Source organism: Rhipicephalus microplus, chromosome 5, assembly GCF_043290135.1.
Source record: "Rhipicephalus microplus isolate Deutch F79 chromosome 5, USDA_Rmic, whole genome shotgun sequence".
In the NCBI taxonomy this organism is placed as follows: Eukaryota; Metazoa; Arthropoda; class Arachnida; order Ixodida; family Ixodidae; genus Rhipicephalus; species Rhipicephalus microplus.
Window position 1 is genome coordinate 186,615,760 of NC_134704.1, and position 25,521 is coordinate 186,641,280.

Consider the following 25,521-nt stretch of genomic DNA (forward strand, 5'->3'; position numbering starts at 1 on the left):
ACGGCTGGATGATGTCATCCCGCAGCATTTCATCAACTTGTTTCTTCATGGCCTCACGTTCTCGCGTCGAAACCCTGTACGGACTCTGACGGAGTGGTCTGGCATTCTCTTCGGTTATGATGCGATGTTTCGTGATTGGGGTCTGCCGAATTTTTGATGACGATGAAAAGCAATCTTCGTATTGCAGGAGCAGGGCCTTGAGCTGTTCTTGCTTATGGTTCGGAAGTCTGGGATTGACGTCGAAAGCTTTGGAAGGGGCTTGGTTTCTCTGAGCAGGTTCCGCAGAATCAGCAAGGGCGAAAGCACTGGTGGCGTCCACAATTTCTTCGATGTATGCGACCGTTGTACCTTTTCTCACATGTTTGTACTCATTGCTGAAATTCGTGAGCATAACCGTTGCTTTGCCTCCCCGCTCGACAATTCCTCTTGCGACGCAAATATTTTGGGTGACCAACAGATGCTGACTGCCTTCAACGACGCCTTCTAAGTCAGGTGATTTAGGAGCGCCGACTGAAATAATGACTCTGAAGCGAGGCGGAATGGTGTCTTGTTCTTCCAGCACATTCAAGGCGTGGTTTCCTGACGGCGTGCGCAGCAGTAGTGTTTCTTCTGTGGATAACATCATCGACTTTGTTCTTAGGTTGATGACAGCACCATGGAGGCATAAGAAGTCCATACCAAGGATGAGATCTCTCGAGCAATGCTGTAGGACTACGAAGTCTGTAGGATAAATACGGTCGTTAATGGTGACTCTCGCTGTGCAGATTCCTGCAGGCGTTACGAGATGACCTCCGGCTGTGCGGATTTCAGGGCCTTCCCAAGCTGTCATAATTTTCTTTAACTTTGCAGCGAACGACCCACCGATGACAGAATAGTCGGCTCCAGTATCGACGAGAGCGGTCACACTGTGGCCGTTGATAAGAACGTCGAGGTCGCTAGTTCGCCGTCTCGCATTACAGTTAGGGCGTGGCGTCGGGTCACGGCTGCGTCGGCTTGTTCAGCTGCTTCCATGATGCATCGTCAGGCCACCTTCGGTAAGTGAGCTTTCGCCGTCAGAGCTTTGACTAGTTGGCGTTGTGTTCGGAAAGCTCCGTCGCAGCGTGACATGCGGCGGCTGGGGGACGGCGAACGGGAAGGACTTCGTGGTGTCCATTGAGTTCCTGTCAGGTAGTCGGCGATGTCACGTGGCCGTTCTCCTGGCTGCGGACGTGGTGCATTGATGGCGAAGCCATGCAGTCCCATCTGTCGGTAATGGCAACGGCGGTATGTGTGCCCGGCCTCGCCGCAGTGGTAGCAGAGCGGGCGGTTGTCAGGTGCTCGCCAAACGTCAGTTTTCCTTGGCGCACTGCGCTGGCCCGCTGGCAAACGGTAGGACGTCGGTGGGGGTGGTGGCGGCGGTGGCGTCTGGCGAAAGAAGTGAGACGGGGCGGTGTTTTGGCGTGGACAGGAAGGAGCGTTGTGGCGCACTGCAGTGGTGTAGCTCTTTGTTTCTGGCTCGGGCAGCAGTGTTTGGGGTATTCGATGCGATTGCCGAACTTCTTCTCGCAAAATGTCGGCGATCGAATTCACTTGAGGCTGCGCCGAAGGCAACAGCTTGTGTAGTAGCGGCCCTCTCTTTGCGGGCCGCGAACGTTTGCAGGAATGCGCCGCAGAAGACATCCCACGTTCGGAGTATGGACTCCCGATTCTCAAGCCGGGTCCTTGCGGTGTCTTCTAGGTAGAAGTACACACGGTGGAGCTTTTCTTCGTTGTCCCAGTAGTTGAGGGCGGCCACACGGTCGTATGTTTCTAGCCAGGTTTCCGGGTCTTCAAACTATGACCCATGGAACGTTGGTGGTTCCCTGGGTTGATGAATGATGATCGCGGGCTGGGACGCTCCGGTTGTCATTGTCGCTGCAGTCGAGGTCATGGCCTTGGTCTTCCGCGTCTTGTCTTGTAGAAGCCCGTACACTGGTAGGAGACCTTGCTGTTGGCGGCTTGTTCGCTGCTCTTGGTTGGCGTCAGTGTCTTCTCTACGACGTGGGCTGGGTTCATGGCTTGATGGGGGCGTCCGATACATGAACGAAGTAGCACCTCCACTAGATGTCATGGGGTTGTGACGTGGCCGAAGACAGGATACTTTGTGTTGGGATATAACAGTTTATTTGGGGAAACCGGTGCCCGGCAAATGGAAAGTCCGATTACAGTAGCAGTCTTGCACAGATAGCAGTGAATGGAGCGTCGGCCGTCGATCAACTACTGCCAAGCGGCAAAGTGCTTCGGCATTTATACTCTTGCCATCGAATCTTCTAGCGTTATCGCTGGCCGTGGCGTAGGTTCCAGAATAATCTGTACAGTTCGCAGAGTGGGCGTGATCTTATCGAAATGATCTACTAAAGTCCGGAAGCTTCTCGAAAACTGCGCGCGCGTTTTGCGCTGAGAATTTTGTAGTGTTTTGGGGCGATAACAAAACTTGAGAAATGAAACGTGGCAATATATTCTATTTAAATTATGCCTGCTTGAAATGGCCCCCTTAAAGTTTCCTAGCCTCCCCTCCACCACCACCCCCCCTTTTTTTTCCATACTGAACGCAGATGCAGGAACTAGAAATAAGGTATGGCACCTTACATTGAGAGAGATAGAAATCTTGATAATACATAGAACCATGGTAAAAATAGAGAACAGTGCTTTTTTAAACACGAGACAAAGGAAATATGAGACACACATGGTGCTCAAAGCATGTCCTAGAGTAGCACAGTAATACTAATAACCGTAATCGGAAGTTTGCAGTAATGCCCTACACGCATTCTCCTTCCTGCAAGTTTCAGAAAGTAGGGGCCAGGCATGGAAATGTTAATTTGCTGTTTTCTGCTCCAAGAAACCAAGGTTGGAGCTGCAGTTCAAAGGAAGATGGAGGCATTGGAAAGAAGCAGAGGCTGCCTAATAAAACATGTTAACAACTTCATTGGAGTTGTGTACCTTATTGGAGTTGTGTAGCTGATTGAGTTGTGTACCTCACTGCAATTAAAACTCAATATTGCCAACCTGAATATAATGAAATACCAGTTCTAACGAAGTAAATGAAGAAAGAAGAAGCCTTTATAATGAGTTTTCATATATAACAAACTTATTTTGTGTAAGATGCATCTTCTTTATGATGAGATTCTAGTGTATATTCATAGGAAATGAAGATGTGCGTATCTTATTGGCAGGGCTGGTGTACCAGGTGGGTGATTGGCTGCTGTACCACCCTGAGCAGCCAGCTCATTCCCGGCTGTATGTGCCCTCTCCGAGCATGCTGGGACTGCCGGCGGAAAGCCTGCAGCTCAAGACTCATGACGGGGTCACGCTGCATGGCTGGCTCATCAAGCAGCCGCCTGAGGTGTTCAGCCAGGCACCCACACTCCTCTATTTGCACGGCAATGCGGGCAACATAGGACATAGGTCAGTGTTGCTTGCTTGGTGAGACCCATTTTTATTTCAGGAAAGGCCATATGTACAACTAATTTTTAGCAGAGTATGCTAATGGAAAGCATCTTTATGACACAGGGATTTAAGCAATTCATAGTAACGATAAAAGCTGGGCGCATGCTAATGCCACACAATAGTTTGGCAAACTGTGGTTACATGCAGGCCGAGAGGTGTTTTGCTAATGAGCGCATGCTGCAAGGTATTCTTTTCTAATAACTTTCTGCCTATCCTTGGCCCTTTCAGACCTCAACTTTGAAGAAGTTTTGTAAACCTGCAAAATAAATACATTATGTCAAGGCACTCAGTATTCTTCAACAAAAGTACAGTATTTCTCATTAGGTCTGTTGTAGTAACTTATCCTAAATAAGTTTAAGTTAAATATCATCTATTTGTATATTAATATCATTAATCCTCTGTTTTGGCAAAAATAAAATCTCAGGCTAGAGATATAGTACAAATTCAGGCATTTTGAGCAAAGAAAAATTACGCTTTTCACATGGGGCTCACAGGAAGTGGCATGTTGAATGATCCACTGAATGTCGTAATGATCACATGCACACCACAAAATGAATTTAAATAAAGACAAATTCATCTGATGCTAGATATCTTGCTCTTTCTTAACCCCTAGTTGGTCGGCTCAGACCTGCCCGTTGCATCTTCATTGATCAAACAACGTTTCCTTGTCGATAGCGGTTCCAACGCTGCTACCCACAAAGTAACCTTCAAGGTCCTCGCCCGCCGACATCTTTCGAGCTCAGTGTGATGATCCGGTCCACAATCAAAACACATGGCTCGCTGCACCTGCACATCTAGCTCAGGAGCCTACGCTGTGACTTCATTGGAATTTTGTCATCCCCGACGTCGCTGAACCAATAGTCGGCGCAGACTTTTTGGCACATTATAACCTCCTTCCGAACAGCCTCCACGATCGTCTTATCGATGCGACTACGACACTCTTTTTGCCAGGCCAGCAAACGACGATGTATTTAGCAAATCAAATTGCTCAGTGTTAAAGTCATTCCCCTTACCACGCCATCCTCACTGAATTTTCCAGTTTAATGCGTCCCAGTGGCTGCCACGCAAAGTATAGCACGCCACTCTTCACTATATCCGGGCCAGTTTTAACCCTCCACTGCCATGCCCTTCGACTTGCCCTAGACCGCATGCGCATAGCCAATACTCGAACTCTGCCAAGGCAGAGTTCGAAGCCATGCTTTGAGAAGGCATCGCCCTTCGTTCCCACGGCCCATGGGCCTCGCCACTTTGCCTTTTCCTGATGAATAAAGACCGATGGCTGGCGACCATGTGGGGACTACCGTGCCCTCAACGCACGCACCCATTCCGGAAAGGTACCCCGTCCACCACATACAGGACTTTACCCATCGCATTCATAGCATTCATGGCATTCATGGCTGCCATGTGTTCTCCATGCTCAACTTAGTGAAGGCTTACACGCAGATACCCGTCAATCCGGACGACGTCACGAAAACTGCAATTATCACCCCGTTTGACATGTTCAAGTTTCCCTTCATGAGCTTTGGCCTAAGGAATGCAGGGCAAACCGTCCAGCACTTTATCAACGAAGTCATCTGTGGCCTCAACTGATGCTTCATCTATCTTAACGACATATTGGTCTTTTCACGTGACGCTGAAGAACGTGGGCACCTTCGTTTGTTGCTCCAATGCCTCGACGACCACGGCCTGCTCGCCAACGTCTAGGAGAGCATGCTCGGTGCTTTCACCATCTATTTTCTCGTCCACGAAATTTTGTCAGAGGGAACTCGAAGCTTCCTGAATGCATCTCTAACTTGCAGGAGTACCCTCAACCCACCCCCGCTAAAGAACTTCGCAGTTTCCTCTGCATGCTGAATGTTTATAGACGCTTCTTACTGCAAGCCGCCGACTACCAGGCTCCCCTTCATGATGCCTTGGCTGGTGTCAGAGGAAACCAACCTGTCACATGGACACCGACATTGGTGCAAATCTTTGAAGAATGTAAGGCTGCTCTCTGCACTGCCACGCTCCTCACCCATCCTGTGCCAGATACTCCCTTGGGACTCTTCACGGATGCATCTAGCTTAGCCATCGGTGCCGCCTTCGTGCAACGCGTGGACAACACCTGGCATCCCTTCTCCTTCTTCTAAAAAAAACTCAACTCCAAAAACGACGCCTTCAGCCGCCAGTTCCACTGATGAAACCACCATGACCGCCCCAACAAATTTCTCAGCCTACTACAAAAAACTTCTGTCAATATATGAGACAGAGTAACACTTTCGCCATATTCTCGAAGTACATAACTGCACCATCTATACTGACCGCAAGCCTTTTACCTACGCCTTTTCTCAACGTCGTGACAAACTCCCGCCTGTTCAGTTGAACCAACTCTTGTTCATTGCACAGTTCACCACTGACATTTAGCATGTCAGCAGGAACGTGGTCGCCGATGCGCTTTTACATGCAGCCACCATCAGATTGGTGCATATAACAGGAAGCGTTCTCGGTGGGGCTGAGACCGCTGACACCAAACTGAAGGAACTTCTCAAAGGCATGTCCTCACTATAGGTACAAAAAGCCCCCCCCAATATGCTAAAACGTGTCGACAGGTCGAAGCAGGTTCCATGTACCCCTGTCTCATCGTTGTGGTTTCTTCAAACAGTTCTACAATCTCGGCCATCCCAGCATACGCGTCTCTACGAGCCTCGTGGCTGACCACTATTCGCAATGCCCACGGGCTATAAGTGATGCCACGTGCAATCCAAGATGGCTGCGGTAGGATGATCAACCCGTGAATTCTCATAGGAAAAGATAAGACGCAGGGATGTACGTCCTGTGCTGCTTTCTCCAGGTGAACTCTTGACCATCAAATAAATGTATATTGGACCAGAGCACTTTCCGAAACGATCATCATCATCGTTATCATCATCAGCCTGACTACGTCCACTGCGGGACAAAGGCCTCTCCCATGTTCCGCCAGTCAACTCGGTCCTGTGCTTGCTGCTGCCAATTTATGCCTGCAAACTTCTTAATCACTTCTGCCCACCTAACCTTCTGTCTCCCCCTGACCCACTTGCCTTCTCTAGGAATCCAGTTAGTTACCCTTAATGACCAGCGGTTATCCTGTCTACGTGCTACATGCCCGGCCTTGTCCATTTTCTCTTCTTGATTTCAACTATGATACCCTTAACCCCCGTTTGTTCCCTAATCCACTCTGCTCTCTTCTTGTCTCTTGAGGTTACACCTACCGTTTCCTTTTCATTGCTTGCTGCGTCGTCCTCAATTTAAGCTGAATCCTCTTTGTAAGTCTCCAGGTTTCTGCTCCCTAGCTAAGTACCGGCAAGATGCAGCTGTTATATACCTTCCTCTTGAGGGATAGTGGCAATCTGCCTGTCACGATTTGAGAGTGCTTGCCAAATGATATCCACCCCATTCTTATTCTTCTAGTTACTTCTACCTCGTGGTTCGGCTCCGCGGTTATTACCTGCCCTAAGTAGACATAGTCTTTTACAACTTCAAGTGTACTATTACCTATCTCAAAGCGCTCTCTCTTCCGAGGTTATTGTACATTACTTTCGTTTTCTGCAGATTAATTTTAAGACCCACCTTTCTGCTCTTCTTGTCTAACTCCGTAATCATGAGTTGCGATTCGACCCCTGAGTTACTCAGCAATGCAATGTCATCGGCGAAGCGCAGGTTACTAAGGTACTTTTCATTAACTCTTATTCCTAACTGTTTCCATTCTAGGCCTCTGAAAAGCTCCTGTAAGCACGCGGTAAATAGCATTGAGGAGATTGTATCCCCCTGCCTTACACCCTTCTTGATTGGTATTCTGTTGCTTTCTTTATGAAGGACTAGGGTAACAGTTGATCCCCTGTAGATTTCTTCCAGGATGTTTATATATGGTTTGTCAACGCCTTCTCGTAATCTATGAAGGCTGTGTATAGTGGTTGGCTGTATTCTGAGCATTTCTCTATTACCTGATTGGTAGTATGAATGTGGTCGATTGTTGAGCAGCCTGTTCGAAATCCTGCTTGTTCCTTTGTTGATTGAATTCTAGTGTTGCCTGAATTCTGTTAGCAATTACCTTTGTAAATAGTTTGTATACTATGGAGAGCAAGCTGATCGGCCTGTAATTCTTCAAGTCTTTGTCATCTCCTTTCTTATGTATTAGGATGATGTTAGCATTCTTCCAAGACTCAAAGATTCCCTAACGATACGAATCGCTAAATGTTCATTGCCTCATGTCTTGCCGCAGTGTGAGGGGTGGTGTAAGCTGATCGATCGTGCATCGACGCCTTGCATAATCCTGCGCGTGCTACAGAAAACTGTGTGAACTCAAATTCACATATAAACTGAACGACACTCTGAGAGAATTTGTGCAGAGTCTGTATGACGAATTTCTCGCAGCAGTGGGCCACTAGCGAGTAACATGTCGTTGCGGCTGCACGGGACCGCATTTTTAACGTACTGATGGTTGGCAAATATATTACACCGTCATCATTACTTGCACTATGAGCCCCATGGAGTTGCTCCTTCAACCGAACACAAGCATTTAACTTCCCATTAAGTAGCGCTAGTGTCACAGCTATGATCAGACAGTGCGCAATTCACTGCACTCGGATGTTGTAGGTTTTATCAGTGTGATCACAATAAGGATATCGAAACGAATATACACATACGCTTTTTGCAATGTCGAAATTGTGAAAATTCGTCGAACAACAAACAACGTCCTTTGAACAGTACCGGTGAAGTGCAGCATAAATTAGCAGAGCTGCGTGTACTGTAGGCGTAACTGCAATGTTTCATAGCTCTAACCATTTCGCTCTATTGGTCAAGCTTGAGTGTGTAGGCAGCATGCGGCGCTCCATAATATTTACTGTAATTGGGCTACATGCAATGCACAAGAAAAATATTGCTTTTATTTTGAACTCACTGAAGGATATTATACAATGAATACAATCGAAGTGACTTACGAACGTGCAAAAACATTAATGCACGAGAAGACGAGTTAATTTCCTCCTCCTCGACTAGCTTCTACGCTAGCTAAGGAGGGAAGATGTTTGAGGTTCGGAATGGGTCCCCTCAATCACTCGTGTGCACGGCGGCAGCGCAAAGAAAGAGCCGTAGTCCGGTAAAGAGACGCTTTATTGCAGCCACAGGCATCTGCCCGATTCCAAGCCCGAACCTCCACTCTCATTTCAGATTCAAACATTCTCTTTTCAACCCTCTGTTGAACAAAGGGTCTGCACACAAGTCAATCACACGTTTGGCTCGCATCACCACAACCAATCGTGAGAACACTTTCATAACAGGCACTGCATTGGTAAATATCATGTTATGAAGTACAACACAAGAGGGGATAGGTTGCCCGCGTGTCACACTCTCTCTCATAACAGGCCGACCTCCGTCGGTAGCCATTCTCATGCTCGAGCGCCATCAGTTATCTCATTAAATGTTGCTTCGTAGAAGCTTCCTTAAGAGCGGTGAGTACCCTGTCAAGCTCTGTGCACTTACCAGGTGTGCATGCGACAGCGAGGCACCCCGCCATCTTAACAACACTCGGTAATGACGTATAGCAGGGGAGGATAAGCTCGTCTTCGTGTGGCAACCATGCTCAGCCCAGTGGTTGCGTCCTTGCGGCATTCTCAACACACGTGCATGCCAAAAATGAGTTAAACTCGGATGGTGGCACCTGGGCTGCTTATAGAAAGACGCTCTTCCGAGTAAGCCTTCCCCTTCTAGTCCCGAATGGAGGTGACCTTGACGACTCCGCTCGTGAACCGTGTGAACGAAGGAGTTCTCTTTATTTCCCGTGCGCAAGTCTTCCGGGTTTGCCTTCGCGGAACCGATCAGCTTCGTTAGTTAACAGGTCGGGAACTGGCTCCCCGCTCTGCATCAGCCGCATTAATTGCACTACACATAACACGTTTCATACTAAATCCTCCCCCCTCAAGAGTGTTACTGGATACTCGATGTCCAGTAATGGGATAAAAAAAAATCGCTCAAAATAAATTCACTCTCGGTGCGTGCACATGCGTGAATGGATTTTCACTTCAATCTCAATGAACTTTCGCGTACTTCTGTGTAATAGACACAGCGACACATATACATAATGCTCAAATGGTCCTCCAAAAGAAAACACTCTCCTAATATACATCAATGAAGAACGCACTCAGAATGAAGTCCTCAGCGCCAGTCAGTTCGCATTAGCTTGAAACAGAGCACGCGCACCAATCATAGTCTCGTGGCTATTGTCTTTTAAATTAACCACAGCACACGGTCATTGTCCCAATACGTGAGACCCACTCCATGCGCTCTCCAGGCCCCGCATAACACCCTCAAAGAGAGCGACAAAACCAGTGCTATAGGTATACTTTAGTCTCAGTGGATCGCACCAAGAGAAAAAGTTATAACGAACGCACTTAAAAAATGCTACCTTACTTCATCTACAAAATTATTCCTACACAATACATCTGATGCACCTAAAAGCAGTTCTACCACTTGGAGGCGAGCTCGTATCTCTACAACTACAACTCAACAAAAAATGCCTGGTACAACAAACGAGACATTTTCACTTCACGTTGGAACTATTAGTCTCTTCGACCCACTTAACATCATGCATAACACTTAAACGTGCGATGCAAATCCTGTACAGTCATTGAATTCAGAGACTACCTGAGTGGCAATAGAACGAAAAGAAAAAAAAAAACCTCAACCATATGAAAGAGTCAAAACGTCACCTTGCCACAAAGAGTTACAATCACACAACCCTGTGATCATCCGACACGCGAAAGAGCACAAGCAGCCTCGTTCAGCGTGCCTTCAATACGAACAATTTCTTTTTCACATTCGCCTCTCATTCAACTGTGGACACCTCCCGTTGCGACTGTTTCAGCCTCTTACTGAAGAATGTGACCGATCCTCTACATTCACCTATCGTTTGGGTGAGGCAACCTCTCATTGCACTTTTCGATGCGTTCATATAGCCAAACAGAAAGCTTCACTGGGGTTGGTTGTCGTCAACTCAAAAATCAACCCGAAGGCCTCTCTCAACCAAACGCTACCTGTGTCTCTACGTTTCACGGCTGCATGTTTGGCACTCCTGAACCGCCGTTACCGATAAATAACTGGCTTTTCACTAAAAGCCTTTCACAATATCACCACTCTTCGGTAACACGAGATACTTAAACACTTAAAAAATGAAAAACTGCTTACAAAAATGACTTCTCGCCGTGGTGATCGTGTGAAAAAAAAGACTGTTTCAAAACATAAGATGAACAACTCAACAACATTACCTTCAAAAAAATTCGGTAGTTCAATTCTAAAGAACTTACAGCTCCACGTCACACTTAAGCTGCACATGCGATGGTCCTGGCCTAACGACTTCTCCTTTTAAATAGGGAATGCGTAAGACGTAGAATCCACTCGTTCCACCACTGTTCCGCAATGCTAGCGGCTTTTTAACGCACTTTCTTGTTTTCTTTTTTGAGGAATTACCACCGCAAGAGTTGTCATGCGCTAACATTTCGTCTCGGCGCAACTCTGGCACCACTGCCTGCCGTGACTGCTTCCCGTCAAACTGCTCCCTCCCAGCTACATTGACGTGCGACTCCTTTTTCACCTGACACCGCACACCGGCAAGTGGCTCATTGCCTTTCTGCTTTCCATGGAGAACATTTCTATCGAATGGACCAAGCCGCTCGCTGTCCACGTTGGTACAATCCGCAGCCAAAGTGCGACTTTCCAACTGCCCATGCTCAATAACTAACACGGCATCAGTAGTTTGCTGCTGCCTTGCTCAGCCATCCTGTTTTTTCATTGTGCGCTGCACAGCATTAGCGCTAGGGCTAGAACTTCGAGAAACATGTTATGGCTGCCGCATCGGTGGATACTGCTCCTGTGTAATCTCCTGTCTTATACAGTTCACCCTCGCATCACACTCGTTTAGACGATTCAGTTGCTTTTGCCGGTGATGACAGAGACATTTATAATCCTCCCGCAGGTCGCGGGTTCGTATCCTGGCTGCGGCGGCTGCATTTCCGATGGAAGCGGAAATGTTGTAGGCCTGTGTGCTCAGATTTGGGTGCACATTAAAAAACCCCAGATGGTCGAAATTTTCGGAGCCCACCACTACGGCGTCTCTCATAATCATATGGTGGTTTTGGGATGTTAAACTCCACGCATCAATCTATCAATCAATCATTCATAATCTTTCAGTGTGAGTGAAACCGATACGCTCGTAGCCAACTGATCTGTCACTGCGCATCGCTATTTCACCGGCTCAGCAACGCTTCCTGGGGAGGCTGGAAGTCCGAGAGGTACCACACTAGACGCGTGGTCACACCTTGCCGAAAAGCGTTGGTTAGCCTTATTGTGCCACTGCTCTCAGGCAAAGTCTCAGTGGATACCTCGTTCTCCCATACCACCGTTATATCCGCACCCGAATCAATTTGTGCAAAACAGGGCTTGTTCCCATGAAAATCTGTATCTGCGAATCCCTCATCAGCGAGTTTTCTATAACCGCTGAGTGTCGCGACGGTGTGGCTTGGCTCTCAAATGAGCGCTTATTCGCTTATTCTGGAAAGCCATGCACAAAACTTTGGCTGTATTAGCAGCAGTGTCACGGGAGAACTCGCAATCTCTTTGAAAGTGGCCCCGTTTTCCGCAGCCAAAACACGCTCCTGAATTACGGTTAAAGCTTGCACCAGTGAACTGTTTGGCTTGCACCCTATAATTCAAAATTCTTGGTGCCGTACCGAGGTAACTGCCCTGCCTGCCGCTATTGAGGCTTTCCTCCAAATCAGCGGCGAACTTCGTTATATCCTTGGCTTCTACCAGCCCTTCACTTCCTGCTGATTGACCAGTGAGCGGAGATCACTTGGCATTAACTGCTTTAGCCTATCAGCTATTAGCAACTCCCGAAGACCTTCAAATGTTTCCACTTCTCTACTTCTAATGTAGTAAGCAAACATAGTCTCTAGGCGAGCCGTTACTTGGCTGCAAGACTCGTTTGACTCTCTTTTGATTTCCACGAACATTCGTCAGTACTCGGTTGGAGTCATCCGCAGCTCCTTCAGCACTCTAGACTTTAAATCTGCATAAGGCATTAACCCAGCTTCTGCCTGATTGGCAACAAACGTACGCATCTTATCAGTTAGGAATGGCAGCAGAAGCGTGCCCTGAATTTCCTCCGGTATGCTTAATGCCACAAAAAGAGTGTCCACATTCTTGAACCAGGCTGGAATCATCGGCTCATTAGTGGGCATAGGTGCTAGGACTGCCTTAAGCTCTTTCGCGTACCGTCTGATACTGCTTTGCTGGTTCCGGTTGTCTGAATCCTCTGACGAAGCGCGCGGTAAGCTCATTTTCTCCAGCTGGAGCTTGAGCTTCAACACTTCTATCTCAAGCATCAACTCGCAGGTGCGATCCAATTCATTCACACTGTCACCTTCCATCACATCGTGCGCAATGTGCGCCTCCATTGGCAACAAACAAATATATGCAATGACACCATTGCATATATTTACTGAAAGTGCATCCCGCAGGGGCGCCTGCGCAAGTAGGCGTTTGGTGTGTAGCGACACCACGGAACCGAGCTAATGGGGGAGTTTTGACTCCCTCCCACGCTTAGCCGTGTGTGTCTGAGTCGTGTCCGGGGAAAAGGGGATCCTGTGGATTAAGCCAATGCTGGGTGATTAGACCTTTAAGGCCCCCCAGGGGCGGCAACACACCCCTTTGGCCCCGGCTTCACGTAGACGGCACCCCTTGGCTGACCCATTGAGGGGAAACCGGCAGTCGCCTTTTCCTGTCTCTCCCTCTTTTCATCTTCGTCTTTCCCTCTCACTTTCAATCTTTCCTGTTCTCTTCTCTCTTCAATTTACTTCTGTTTTTCCTGGCGGCAAGGGTTAACCTTGTGTGGCTATCCAAACTAGGGTAAACCATATTGGGTTACAGTAACTGCATACTGCTGGTGTTGCGCAGACATGTCCACACGCTCTGCCACGTCCTCTTGTTGGACTCCGTGATAGGTGGTAGGCGCTGTTACCAAAAAATTCACATTTTCCTATGGGATCATTGACCCCCCCTCTAATTGATCATGCCTCGAAAAGGGTACGCACCGACACAACTTCACTACTTTGGCCCTAAAACAGAGAAACTTTCCCAAAATACCATGTCCTCCACTGCGAACAATCATCTACAGTAGCTAGAGCAATCTCACCCTTCCTTGTGGCCAAGTGCTTCAGAGAGACCATTGGAACCGGTTATAAGGCCACGAAGATGGCAAGTGGAGATTTGCTTCTCGAATTAAAAGACAAGGAACAGTACACTAAACTCTCGCACCCTGTAGCCTTTGGTAACATCCCCGTCTCTGTGAGCGCACACCGTACCATGAATACAGTGAAGGGCGTGGTATCGGATGAAGGTTTGATGACACTGAGTGAAGAAGAGCTCCTTGATGGATGGAAGGACCAAGGTGTAATACATGTCCAGCGCATCAAAATCAGACGCAACAACAACGAAATAGCAACAAAGCACTTGATACTCACCTTCAGCTCAACCACTTTATCTGAGACTCTCGAAACTGGATATATAATACTCCATGTCCGAGCCTTCATTCCAAACCCGAGGCGTTGTTTCGAATGCCAGCGATTTGGTCTTGCATCCCAGAGCTGCCGAGGGCAGCTGATGTGTGCTAAGTGTGGCACAACCGGCCACAGTGCTGATGAATGTAGTCGTGACGAGGTTTTCTGTGCTAACTGCGAAGGTAGTCACCCCACATACTCCAGAGCGCGCCCAGCCTGGAAAAAAGAAAAAGAAATAATAACTATAAAAGTTGAGGAAAATATCATATTCAGGGAAGCAAGACAACGGATCTCGTCATCATTGGCACTAAAAACACCTTTCGCCAAAGTGGTGCAACGAGGAGCGGCACCACAAAGGCCCTTGGCAGTTGCCCGGACTGCGCCTAGCGTCTCGAAGCCAACGCCACAAGCCCCTACGGCGGGAGCAGCCAGCGCTGCCCTGCCCACATTCAGCCTGTCCACACCAGTGACCTCCACAAGCTCTGGCAGCAGCCAGGGCAATCACGAGGCCAAGGAGGCCTCATCGACCCCCAGCTCTGTGGGGACAAAGACTTCGTCGATCGAGCGTCCAGTGCCTCGCAAGAGACTATGGACACCAGTTCAAGCCAAACGGCACAGGAAGTGCCGAAGGAGCGGCGAGCTTCTCTCGACCGCCCCAAAAAAGACAAAACGCCGATTACAGGGCCTGACAAATTCCCTGTAAAATGAGCTAATCTCCGTCTTCTCTGCACACAGCACTTTTTCCTTTTTTTTTTACTATGGACAAAATCATACAGTGAAACGTAAGGGGAATACTTAGAAATTTAGATGATGTCCGAGAACTTCTGAGGAAGTTTAACGCGAAAGTGCTATGTGTGCAAGAAACGCACTTAACTCCTAAGCACAAGGACTTCCTATGGCAATATATTATTTTCCAAAAAGACCGGGAGCATTCTGTCGTACCATCTGGCGGTGTGGCCATTATAGCTGATCGAAGTATAGCATGCCAGCATTTGAAGCTCCAAACGACCCTTGAGGCAGTAGCCATTCGAGCTGTACCTACTTTTTAACAAACCCATTACCATATGTTCTGTGTACATACCACCGCATCAACAGCTACACAGACGTGATCTAGAATCATTATTAGAGGAACTCGCAGAGCCGTTCCTAGTTCTAGGTGATTTTAGTGCACACATTGTCCTGTGGGGCGATGCTCACTGTGATGCGCGAGGACGTCTCATTGAGCAGCTCCTTTTCTCTTCTAGTTTATGTTTTTTAAATATAAAGGAGCCTACGTATTTTAGCCTTGCAAACAACACGTACTCCTCCATAGATCTTAGCATTTCATCACCGTCCTTTTTACCTGTTTTTAAGTGGAACGTTCTTAAAAACCCTTATGGGAGTGACCACTTTCCAATCATTCTGAGTGCGCCGAACAAAGATCAACTACCCCCGCAGGTTCCTCGATGGAAGATTGACTCAGCTGATTGGGAAAGCTTTAGATCTCCTACACACATGACATGGACTGAGCTGTCTGCCCTGACCATAGATGACGTCACGTATTTTACAGCTTTTATACTTGATGCCGCATCTAAATACATTGCCAAAACGAGCGGCATGTCTTTGAAACGGCGAGTCCCATGGTGGAACGACGCATGCAGGAAAGCACGGACCACTCAGAACAAAGCATGGGCGTTGCTTTGCGATTCCCCAACAGTAGAAAACCTGGAAAATTTCAAGCGGGTAAAATCGCAGGCAAGGAGAATGTGTCGACAAGCTAGACGAGAGAGCTGGACAAAGTTTATATCGAGCATCAACTCATACACAGATGAGGGAAAAGTGTGGAATAAGGTAAAGAAAATTAAGGGCCAACAAATGTATTCCCTTCCGCTAGTAAATATCCTCGGGGAAAGCTTGGAGGATCAAGCCAACTTTCTTGGCACACATTTCGAACACATATCGAGCTCCCCACACTACTCCGAAACCTTCCAGAATTACAAAGCACGAATAGAAAAAGAAAAGTTAGAAAGAAAATCCGCAAGAAATGAGGCATATAATGAACCATTCTGCTTAGCAGAACTGCGAACAGCACTCAGCTGCTGTAATAAATCTACCCCAGGTTCTGACAGCGTAATGTACGCGATGCTGAAGGAACTACCCTCCGAAACTAAAAAAAACCCTCCTCTCTCTTTATAATCGCATATGGTTTTCAGGTGTGATCCCCTCCTCCTGGAAGGAGCCTGTTATAATTCCAACTTTGAAGCAGGGAAAGGATCCCTTTACTGTATCAAGTTACAGACCTATAGCGTTAACAAGCTGCCTCTGCAAACTATTTGAAAAAATGATTGATTGCTGCTTACTTCACTACTTGGAAACAAACAAATTGCTCGACCCATACCAGTGTGGGTTTATAGAGGGCCGATCTACCACCGACCATCTTAACCGTATCGAGGCACACATACGTGAGGCTTTTGTTCATAATCAGTTTTTGTTATTTGTGTTTCTCGACATGGAGAAGGCCTATGATACTACGTGGAGGTTTGGAATATTGAGAGACCTCTCATACATAGGTATACACGGTAATATGTTCAGTGTCATTGAAAGCTATGTCTGATAGTACATTCCGTGTTAGAGTGAGCAATGTTCTGTCCTGAACATTTGTACAGGAAACCGGAGTGCCACAGGGTGGGGTGCTCAGATGTACGCTCTTTATTATAAAAATAAATTCTCTCCGTCTGTACATCCCACGTAATATCTTTTATTCAACATATGTCGACAATGTGCAGATAGGTTTTCAATCGTGTTCTCTTGGGATCTGTGAGCGACAGGTTCAGCTTGCCCTTAACAAGGTATCCAAATGAGCTGATGAAAACGGGTTCAAACTGAACCCACAGAAAAGCACATGTGTCATTTTTTCACGGAAAAGAGGCTTGCACCCTGATCCTGAAGTGGTCGTTAAGGGTGAGCGTCTGCCCGTAAGCACAGAACATAAGTTCCCAGGTATAATTTTAGATGCGAAGTTAACCTTTGTACCGCCATAAAACATCTTAAAAATAAATACTTGAAAACAATGAATATCTTAAAGGTGCTGTCACGAACTACATGGGGCAGCGACAGAAAGTGCCTCATGAAACTGTATAGTAGCCTTATACGCTCACGCCTTGAGTATAGGGCAATAGTCTATCACTCTGCTACGCCAAGCGCTCTGAAAATGTTGGACCCTGTTCATCATCAAGGCATCCGCCTGTCCACAGGCGCCTTTAGAACAAGCCCAGTTGAAAGCCTTTATGTGGAATCGGACGAGTGGTCGCTCCATCTACAGAGAACATATTCTTCCTTCATATATTTCCTTAAAGTAAATGCAAACAGTGAGCAACCTGCATGTTCCACCATCGACCTGTCCAGCTCTCAACTTTTTTGCAATCGGCCCGCAATGGCACGCCCTTTCTCGCTGCGTGTTAGAGACCTAGCTGAAAAAACAGATGTCCCACTGCTTTAATACCACCTCAGCCCCCCCGCTCTGTGGCTCCCGCAATGGCAGTGGCAGGTTGTAGACTGTGACACATTTTTCGTAGCTGTCACAAAGCATGCCTCGCCCATACACATTCGGATGTATTTCTTAGAGCTGCAACATAAATATGACTGTCCAGAATATTATACTGATGCATCCAAGTCCCATACTGGAGTGTCCCATGCGGCGGTCGGCCCATCCTTCTCGGATGCCGGCGTTCTGTCCACCAGCATAAGCATTTTCACAGCCGAGGCTTACGCGTTATTCGTAGCCATTAAACACATCAAAGAATTGAAAAGGGTAGTTTATACACCCAGAGTGTCGGGTAGAGTGAAAAGGGTAGTTTATACACCCAGAGTGAAAAGGGTAGTTTATACACCCGACTCCCAGAGTGTCGTAAAAGCATTGAAAAATCTAAAAAATACAGAAACCCTGTAATTATATCCCTCTATTCAATACTCTGCGCAGCCTATGCTTCCAAGCAACATATCGTCGTGTGCTGGGTGCCAGGACACTGTGAGATCGAAGGAAATGTGTTGGCTGACCAGCTCGCCATGCCAATCAACGGAAGCACTGCCAACTCTTCAGTTGCTGTCCCTATAATGGACCTAAAACCAAACATACGGGAAAAGCTTAGGGCTTACTGGCAGAAGGTATGGGATCTACAAACTCATAACAAGTTACACTCGATCAAACCATACTTCGGTAACTGGCCACTCGCATCGAAAACGCGCCGTACAGAGGTCAGTCTCTGTCGGCTTAGAATAGGACACACACACAGCACGCACACACACCTTTTGTCCGGTGGTGACCCACCCAGCTGTCAGAGATGTGGCCTTCTACTTACCGTACTCCACATACTCCTTGAATGCTCTGAGCGGCTTACAGGAAAAAACATTTTCCTCTAGCGTTCAAGGAACACATACCCCTTCATCCAGCTATGTTTATTGGTCGCGAACCTCTTTTTAAATATAATGCACTGAATGCATTCTTAAAGGAAGTAAATACTTTCCATGTTATCTGCTCAAGTGATCGGTAGCACGGCCTCTGAAAGGAGGCTGCTGCTGCGGATGCTACATCCAAAAAGAGCACCTGTCTCCCGGCCCTTGAGATCAAGGGCGCTGGCGAGGCATCGGTGCTAATATAACACTCCTATTCTATAGTGTCATGATAACTTAGAACTCATTCTCACCAGGCATGCTTCACTTCACTTTCATGATTTTAATAAATATATGTCTTATGCACCTTTAGAGCGCAGAATCTTAGGTCCTTTTACAGCCATTCAACATGCCCATTGCTCCGATCCGATATCATTTCCTGGCACTCTTTGGCCATCAATGGCCCTTGCATCATTAAACAACATATATCATCATCATTACTGAAAGTGCATGGCTTTTTTTTGTTATTGTGCGGAGAAACACGTCGGATCATTGACAACATGATCACGTGTTACCATCAAATCAATTCGAAACTATGACAAGGAATAAAGACTGACAGAGTGGCACAGCTTACGAATGAGTCGTCAGACTTTCGTCGATGCGTGTGCCTAAGTTTTTGTGGTGATCCATTAGCTAAATCTGGCACAGCTAGCTATACATGATGCGTGTTACCTGCTGCATTGTCAAGCTGAGTGTCCCTAGCCAGTTGCGTGCCGGGCATCGCCTACCAAGCTCACTTCGTCAGCACTGCTTGCTGTAACATGTGTGTGTATTTATTTGCCTTCGCACAGTGACATTTTTTTTGTGCTCGATCAGCTCCGGACCGCGCGAAAGTGTGATAAGTATTCTGTAGGGTCAATGCAACGATGGCGGATCGTTTTAATTTCCCCAAGTGACGCGCAGAATATTGAAGTGTTCCTCTTCACAAGGGTGCGGCAGCAAATGGTGCGTGCTCGGCAGTAGGGTATGGCGAGCGGTAGCAGTGCTAAACCGCTAAGCCGTACATATGGCTGAGAAGGCAATTCATTATCTAGATCCTTGAAGATTGCTATGGTTGGTAGATTCATTGTGATGATGTGGCGGTGCATTTGTCGTAGTTGTCGTTAGGCCCCTGTGCAATTTTGTGGAGGCATTGCAGCACTCGCGCAGAAGTCAGAGTAATCACTGCATGGTCTATTTTTGATGCGCCTGTCGTAAAGGTGCAGAATCAAAAGTTCACTACAGTAGCATGCGTGACAGAATATTCGAAACATTTGAATATATGGTTTTTCGAATCGAATACGAATGTTACAATTGCAATAACTGACGAATATTCGAAACTTTCAGAGATACGCACACCCTATAGATAACATTCCTAGGTTTTCATCTAATTTTGATAGGGAAAGTTAAGTGGATTGAATGAGCTCTTTAACTGATTAATGGCTCTAGCCAGAGAACGGGCTTATTTGCCCAGCATTTCAGAACCAACTTAGTTCCTTTCTTCAACTTTCTTCAAGGGACTTGACGACAAAGATGGTAGAGCTTATTGCCTCGTGTATCAAAGGCCGCAAAGGTTCTTAGAATTCATCAATTAGGAGCAGAGATACAGGGATTTGTTGCTAGCTTCAGGTGCTCTCTCTTCCTTTTCACACCTGAAAGGGGTGTCAAGGGGGTAACATGATGTGTTCATTGCACGGCATGACCTGGAACACTTTATTTTCGTCTTTTGCTACTTGCTTTCTGTTTCATCACAATCGCTCGCGCAAGCACATGGCAGAATCTTGCGGTGGCCTCAGTAATTCAGCAACTCACATTGGTCAAATCAGCCTGCGGTGCATGGCATCATTTGGCAAGGGAAAAGGAAGACATTTCTTGCTTACTTTCAGGATATTGCAGGCAACGTGCTCCGCTATGCTTGGCTTACGTGTTCTGAGGAGCTTGAACTACATGTCGGCAGTGTTTTCCGACAATGATGAAGAAATGTTACGGAACCCTTTTAAAGCTATGTCGTGGTGTGGGTTGGGAGGAGGAGAAGGAGGGAGATTTGGAGCTTCATCTTCGGCCTCATGGAATGCTTGGGACAGGGGTGGCTTGACAGTGTGTTCCACAGACCCTTTTCTGCAATTGTGCGTTAGCATAAATGTAAACCAAGGGCATGTTTCCTTGGAACTATTTAAATTGCTGCATGTGTGTGTGCATTTGTGCGTGTGTATGAGAGAGAGAAAGAGTTCAGTAATAAGTAGATGAAATGGGTGGTTAGTTTATGACTAGATTTTAATTTTTTTTGGGGGGGGGGGAGAGGGTTTATGCTGCACATTTCTGAAATGTTCGATTGTGCTGTGTGAACATCTTTTTGTGTCGGTTACTTCTTTGGTTCAGATACTTTGTTATGCATGCTGACAGTCGTATTCATTGATTGCTCTATGATGGCCCTTTGGGCCCTCTTACTTGGTGTATGGTGTTAGGGTTTTGGTAACATTTAAGGCTTCTGCTTCTGTGCGGACAAACATGCACGAACTTGTGACCAGAAAAAGCAGCCCAGGGCCCTTGCTGCCATCAGACCAAAGATCAGCGGGAGCCTCGCAAACCACACTCATGCAGACATTATAACCACAGCTTTTGTGATTTGCAGCAAGCGTCTCCTCTGACAAAGCTGAAAGGGAGTTGTACTGGGCAACGATTTGGCAAAGTTGCCCAGCTTGAAGCATGCCCTTCTTGGTTGCATTGACAGCAGTGTTCCAGGAGTGAGACATTATGGGGCTTCTCAGCCTTCTTCGATGTGCCTGAATGGGTTTATTTATTTTAACGATTGAGCCGAACTGTGACATGGCGACATTATCCGTCATCATATGAACCACCTAAACAATGGGCTGTGCCTATGATGTTTGAGTCAAACCTTAAGCGAAGGCTACTCAATAACAAGTCAACGACCACATTTTCAGTCACTCGCCTGTACTGTATCTCTTTTCAATGACTCCTCTGGAGCTCTATTTATCCCACTCATGTGATCTTAGGCCACATCACTGATTGGCAACAAGCACTAAAAATTTGCTGAGTGCATAAATTCCTCACCCTTGGCTCTAGCAAATGCTAATAGTTAATGGGACTTGTTCACTGAAAATGCAATGGATGACTGTGCATGTTCCAATACTATTTATATTTCTATGACCTGAACGCTTCAATTGCTAATGTGCCTTAACGCACAAATTCGAATGAAAGCAACTACAGAGTAGTATAGTGTTTGATCAAATGCACATACTATATAGAATGTTAATGTGTACATGCACGGAATTTTATTCCGTGTATGCTGACACAGTGTTTCCATGAAACACTTAGCTTCAAGTACAGTACTCACATTCTGCAGCTCTTCCATTTTACCAATCGTTGTTTTTAATAGAGCTCTGCTAACAAGTGACCGCCAACCTTGCTGCAGGCTCCCGAACGTGGGTGGCCTCTTCCACCGCTGTGGATGCAACATTCTCCTGCTCGAGTACCGGGGCTACGGTCGCAGTGAGGGAACGCCCAGTGAGGATGGTCAGTGCTGCACAGTGCCCACCGTTACTCAAACCAGATAGCCAGTCATCCATCCATGCATGCTCTCTTTGGCCATCACTGGCTCTTGTGTCATTAACCGGTGCCATATATGTATCGGTCCTACAATTGTTCCTAGTCTCTGTAGAATCACGGCCAAAGGAGTGCGATGGGTTTTCGGGAGGGGTGATGGGCTACATATTGCTGCCGAGCTCGTGTGTGGCAATAGATTTGTATGCCTTTCAATGTTTAGCGTATTAAAGTCGTTTGAATGTTTAGCGTATTCGAGAACCATTGAATGTTTAGCGTATTCGAAAACCAATTTTCGTGTATTAGTTAACTAGAATTTTACAATCCCAAGAACACCACTCTTAGCGCAACACAACGCTTAAAGAAACCCTGAGACGGTTTTGACGATTTTTTACAAACTCATTCGGCTGGTAGACCAAGTTCCAAGGGTAATTTAGCGACTGATTTGAGCTCTCTGCGTAAACTGTGTAATTCACCCTCGCCACTGCACCTTCGCCCTCACCACTGCGCTTGTAAACCTGCAGCGTCGGCGTTTCAACAAAAAGAAAGAAAAAAAAGTCGCCCTTTTTTTTTATCCCATCTGCATTGTCGCACGTCTTTGGAGAAGCAAGGCGTTCATTTGTTTTGTTGTCTGCTTGCGTACCACTCCAATGGTCATTGACGGATTTCAGAAGATGGAGTTCGTAGTACTGAGGCGGTCATATGATACAGAACTAAATTAACGCTGGTTATTCTGAAAAGTTCGGTATTCTGCAGTACGTAGTAGTGAAATAATTTTATATTAAACCTATTAGCAGTTGGTGCGGAATTTTTTTAAAGTTTGTTCATCTGAAAATTTCGTTAATGTGTGGTTGGTTCTACTGAGATTTCACTGTACCGAGGTTCGTTATGAGCGGATTTAACTGTGTAAGGCATGGTCAGTTGAGCACATGGCATCATTTGTAGAAAGAAGACTGAACAATTTCTAGTTGACTTCAGGAATTCATTCTAAATGTAGGCAGAGTGCTGCCCTATGATGTTGGGCTCGTGTGTCCTCAGGAGCTTCAGCTACCGTTCGACTGTATTTTCTGATTATGCCGAAAAAGTGTTAATAGGACCCCTTTAAGGTTGTTCTCTTAAACTGCCAGAAAATCTTTTGCCTTCTTTAAATGAAATTTTTTTCTTTCCCTGGGGTCCATTTGTATATTCCTGCTTTTTTTTTTTTTCTTGAGAAAAAACATGCCAAACAGGAGGTGAGACCTTTTGCAGGGCTTTACCTGGATGCACAGGCGGGCCTTGAGTACCTGCTGTCGCATCCCGGTGTGGATCAGACACGGCTGCTGGTGTTTGGTCGCTCGCTGGGGGGAGCCGTGGCGTTGGACTTGGCCTCCCGGCCCGAACAGGCCCAGCACCTGCTTGGGGTCATTGTGGAGAATACCTTCTCCTCCATCCCCGAGATGGCACGCGTTCTCTTTGGATGGCGCCTGCTGCGGTGGCTGCCAGACTTCTGCTACAAGAACCAGGTGGGTCTACACACGGTGCCTCCGCTTGGCCAGAAGAGGATGTACTCTTGACTCTGATGGCTGTTCGTGTGTCAACAGGTTAATATAAAATGTCGCGTGTCAACAGTACATGTTAAAGGGCCTGTGAACTGCCTCTGATATTTTTTCAAACATTTCAAGTAAGCACGCACATCGTGTGCAGAATGCCGTCACGCTCAACGATTCTACACGAAGGGTGCGTACAGGTCCTTGAAAACTCTTGAAATTGAAAAATTTATTTTAAAGACCCTTGAAAGTCCTGGAATTTTTTGCCACTCTTGAAAATTGTTGAATTTCGTGAGCAGTGCACTTTCGTATCGACATTGTAACCTCCTAAATGGGGTATGTCAGTGTTTCAACCTGTCAAAATCCCCATTTACGAAGCAGTAATATGGCCCGAGGGCACATTGTCCTATTTTGCAAAAATGCATGTGATTAAAAAAAAGTTTGGCGGCAAGGGCAAAGCAGTAAATGCTATAGCAAGTAATTAGAATGTCACACAAAGAAGGGCAAGCAACTCGATACGTGCAAAGCACCACTCAAGCGCAAAGAACGCACGAAAAAAGCTCACACAGGACGAGTGCTAATGAACGACTGTCAGCTCGACACAGGAAGCATACTGCTTAAACACTAAAAAGGATGCCAAAAAAAAAAAAAAACGCACACATGTATCCACTGGATGAATGTGAATCAAATTAACCACTGTCACAGTTTTAACTTCTTGGTGTTTGAGCAACATGCTGCAAGTGTCAACTGTGGACAAGCCAATGCTCATATCAAATTTTAAGGCTATAAAAAGTGTCGTGTGGGTTTTCTCTGGATCCAAGGACACTCCACACGTATGGTTGGACTCGAGAAACGTTTAAAATATATTTCAAGTCACTTACAAAGTGTACCTAAATGCTCATTCTTCCAATCGAGGCTTATAGTGAGCGCATCCAACACCAACGTAGCTCTATAAAAAGGGCAACACAAGTTTTAGCAACATCACACCAGATATGTAGTGAGGTCAGTGATCTGCGAACTTCCACCATGTGCGTATCGGCAAAGCATCGCTGCTGCAACTAGCGGCATGTTTGCTTTGCAGGTGCTTTTGTGGCACGTGTGCGAGAGTGTACTCAGCACAACTCATGCAAAGCTTTGTGCGATCACGTGACTAAGTCACCTACATTGCTACGTACCTGACCAACTCGGTGCCCACAAACAGAAATTGGCAATTGTCAACATCAATCAGGTGATATTAACGTGTTTGGTGAGAGTAAATGAATGTTGGTGCGTCTATCGTGCTTGTTGGAGCTATAAGAAACGCTTGCGACAAAAAATGCGCGGGCCACAAATATTGTGGCACCACTCCTTTAAGGCCTGACTACACATATGCCTTGAAGCCCATCAGCCTGTAGCTTTTTGACATGGCATCGGGCCCTCTCCATATGGAGAGCTAAGGAGAGGGTGCAGTTTCATGTCAGAAAGCTACATGCTGAAATGCTGAACCGCTTACGTGGGGTCAGGCCTTTATAGGTCGGTGATTTCCCTGGTGGGCATGGCCAACTTTTTCTAACCGTGCACTGTTTGCGACCCAAGCATCGCCAAGGGCTTTACACACGCTGGGGAAGTCGCAGCACTTTTTGTGCGGCTTCCCCCTGTGCAGGGTAGCATACTGGTTATGTCTAACTAATAAACATCTCTGCCTTCCCTCTCTCTCATTTTGCTAACGAAAAATTTATTTTGTGCTACTGGTGTGCCGCTCACTTGGAGTGGTAGATCATTGTGTACAGCTGTAATTATTGTGCTAGAAACTGCGAGAAAACACAAATTTATTTATCTTTATGTAAGTGAAATGTCGTTATGCTGATTGTTTTGAATCTCTTCAGTAAACTTCACAGAGGTCAGAATGTAGTAATCTCAATCTCTGTTGTAAGACTTCATTTCTGTGTTTGCGAGTTTCCTTTTTTACTGTTTAGTACTTGCAGAGTGATCCAGGCTACTCAATATTAACATTATTA

The 25,521-nt window shown here is 46.5% G+C and overlaps 1 protein-coding gene across 4 annotated transcripts in view; it reads left to right on the top strand.

Annotated features, from left to right (window-relative positions):
• Nucleotides 1–25,521, top strand: part of Bem46 (abhydrolase domain containing 13-like protein Bem46) — a 143,483-nt gene that overhangs the window by 30,815 nt on the left and 87,147 nt on the right. For all 4 annotated transcript variants that reach the window (XR_012895527.1, XM_075896299.1, XM_075896300.1 and 1 more), the window contains exons 2-4: nt 3,192–3,423; nt 21,871–21,971; nt 23,247–23,500. Coding sequence is in view for 3 of the 4 variants with exons in the window: in XM_075896299.1 (XP_075752414.1) it covers nt 3,192–3,423; nt 21,871–21,971; nt 23,247–23,500 (587 nt within the window). In the remaining variant the exon portion in view is untranslated. The remainder of the gene's footprint in view (nt 1–3,191; nt 3,424–21,870; nt 21,972–23,246; nt 23,501–25,521) is intronic.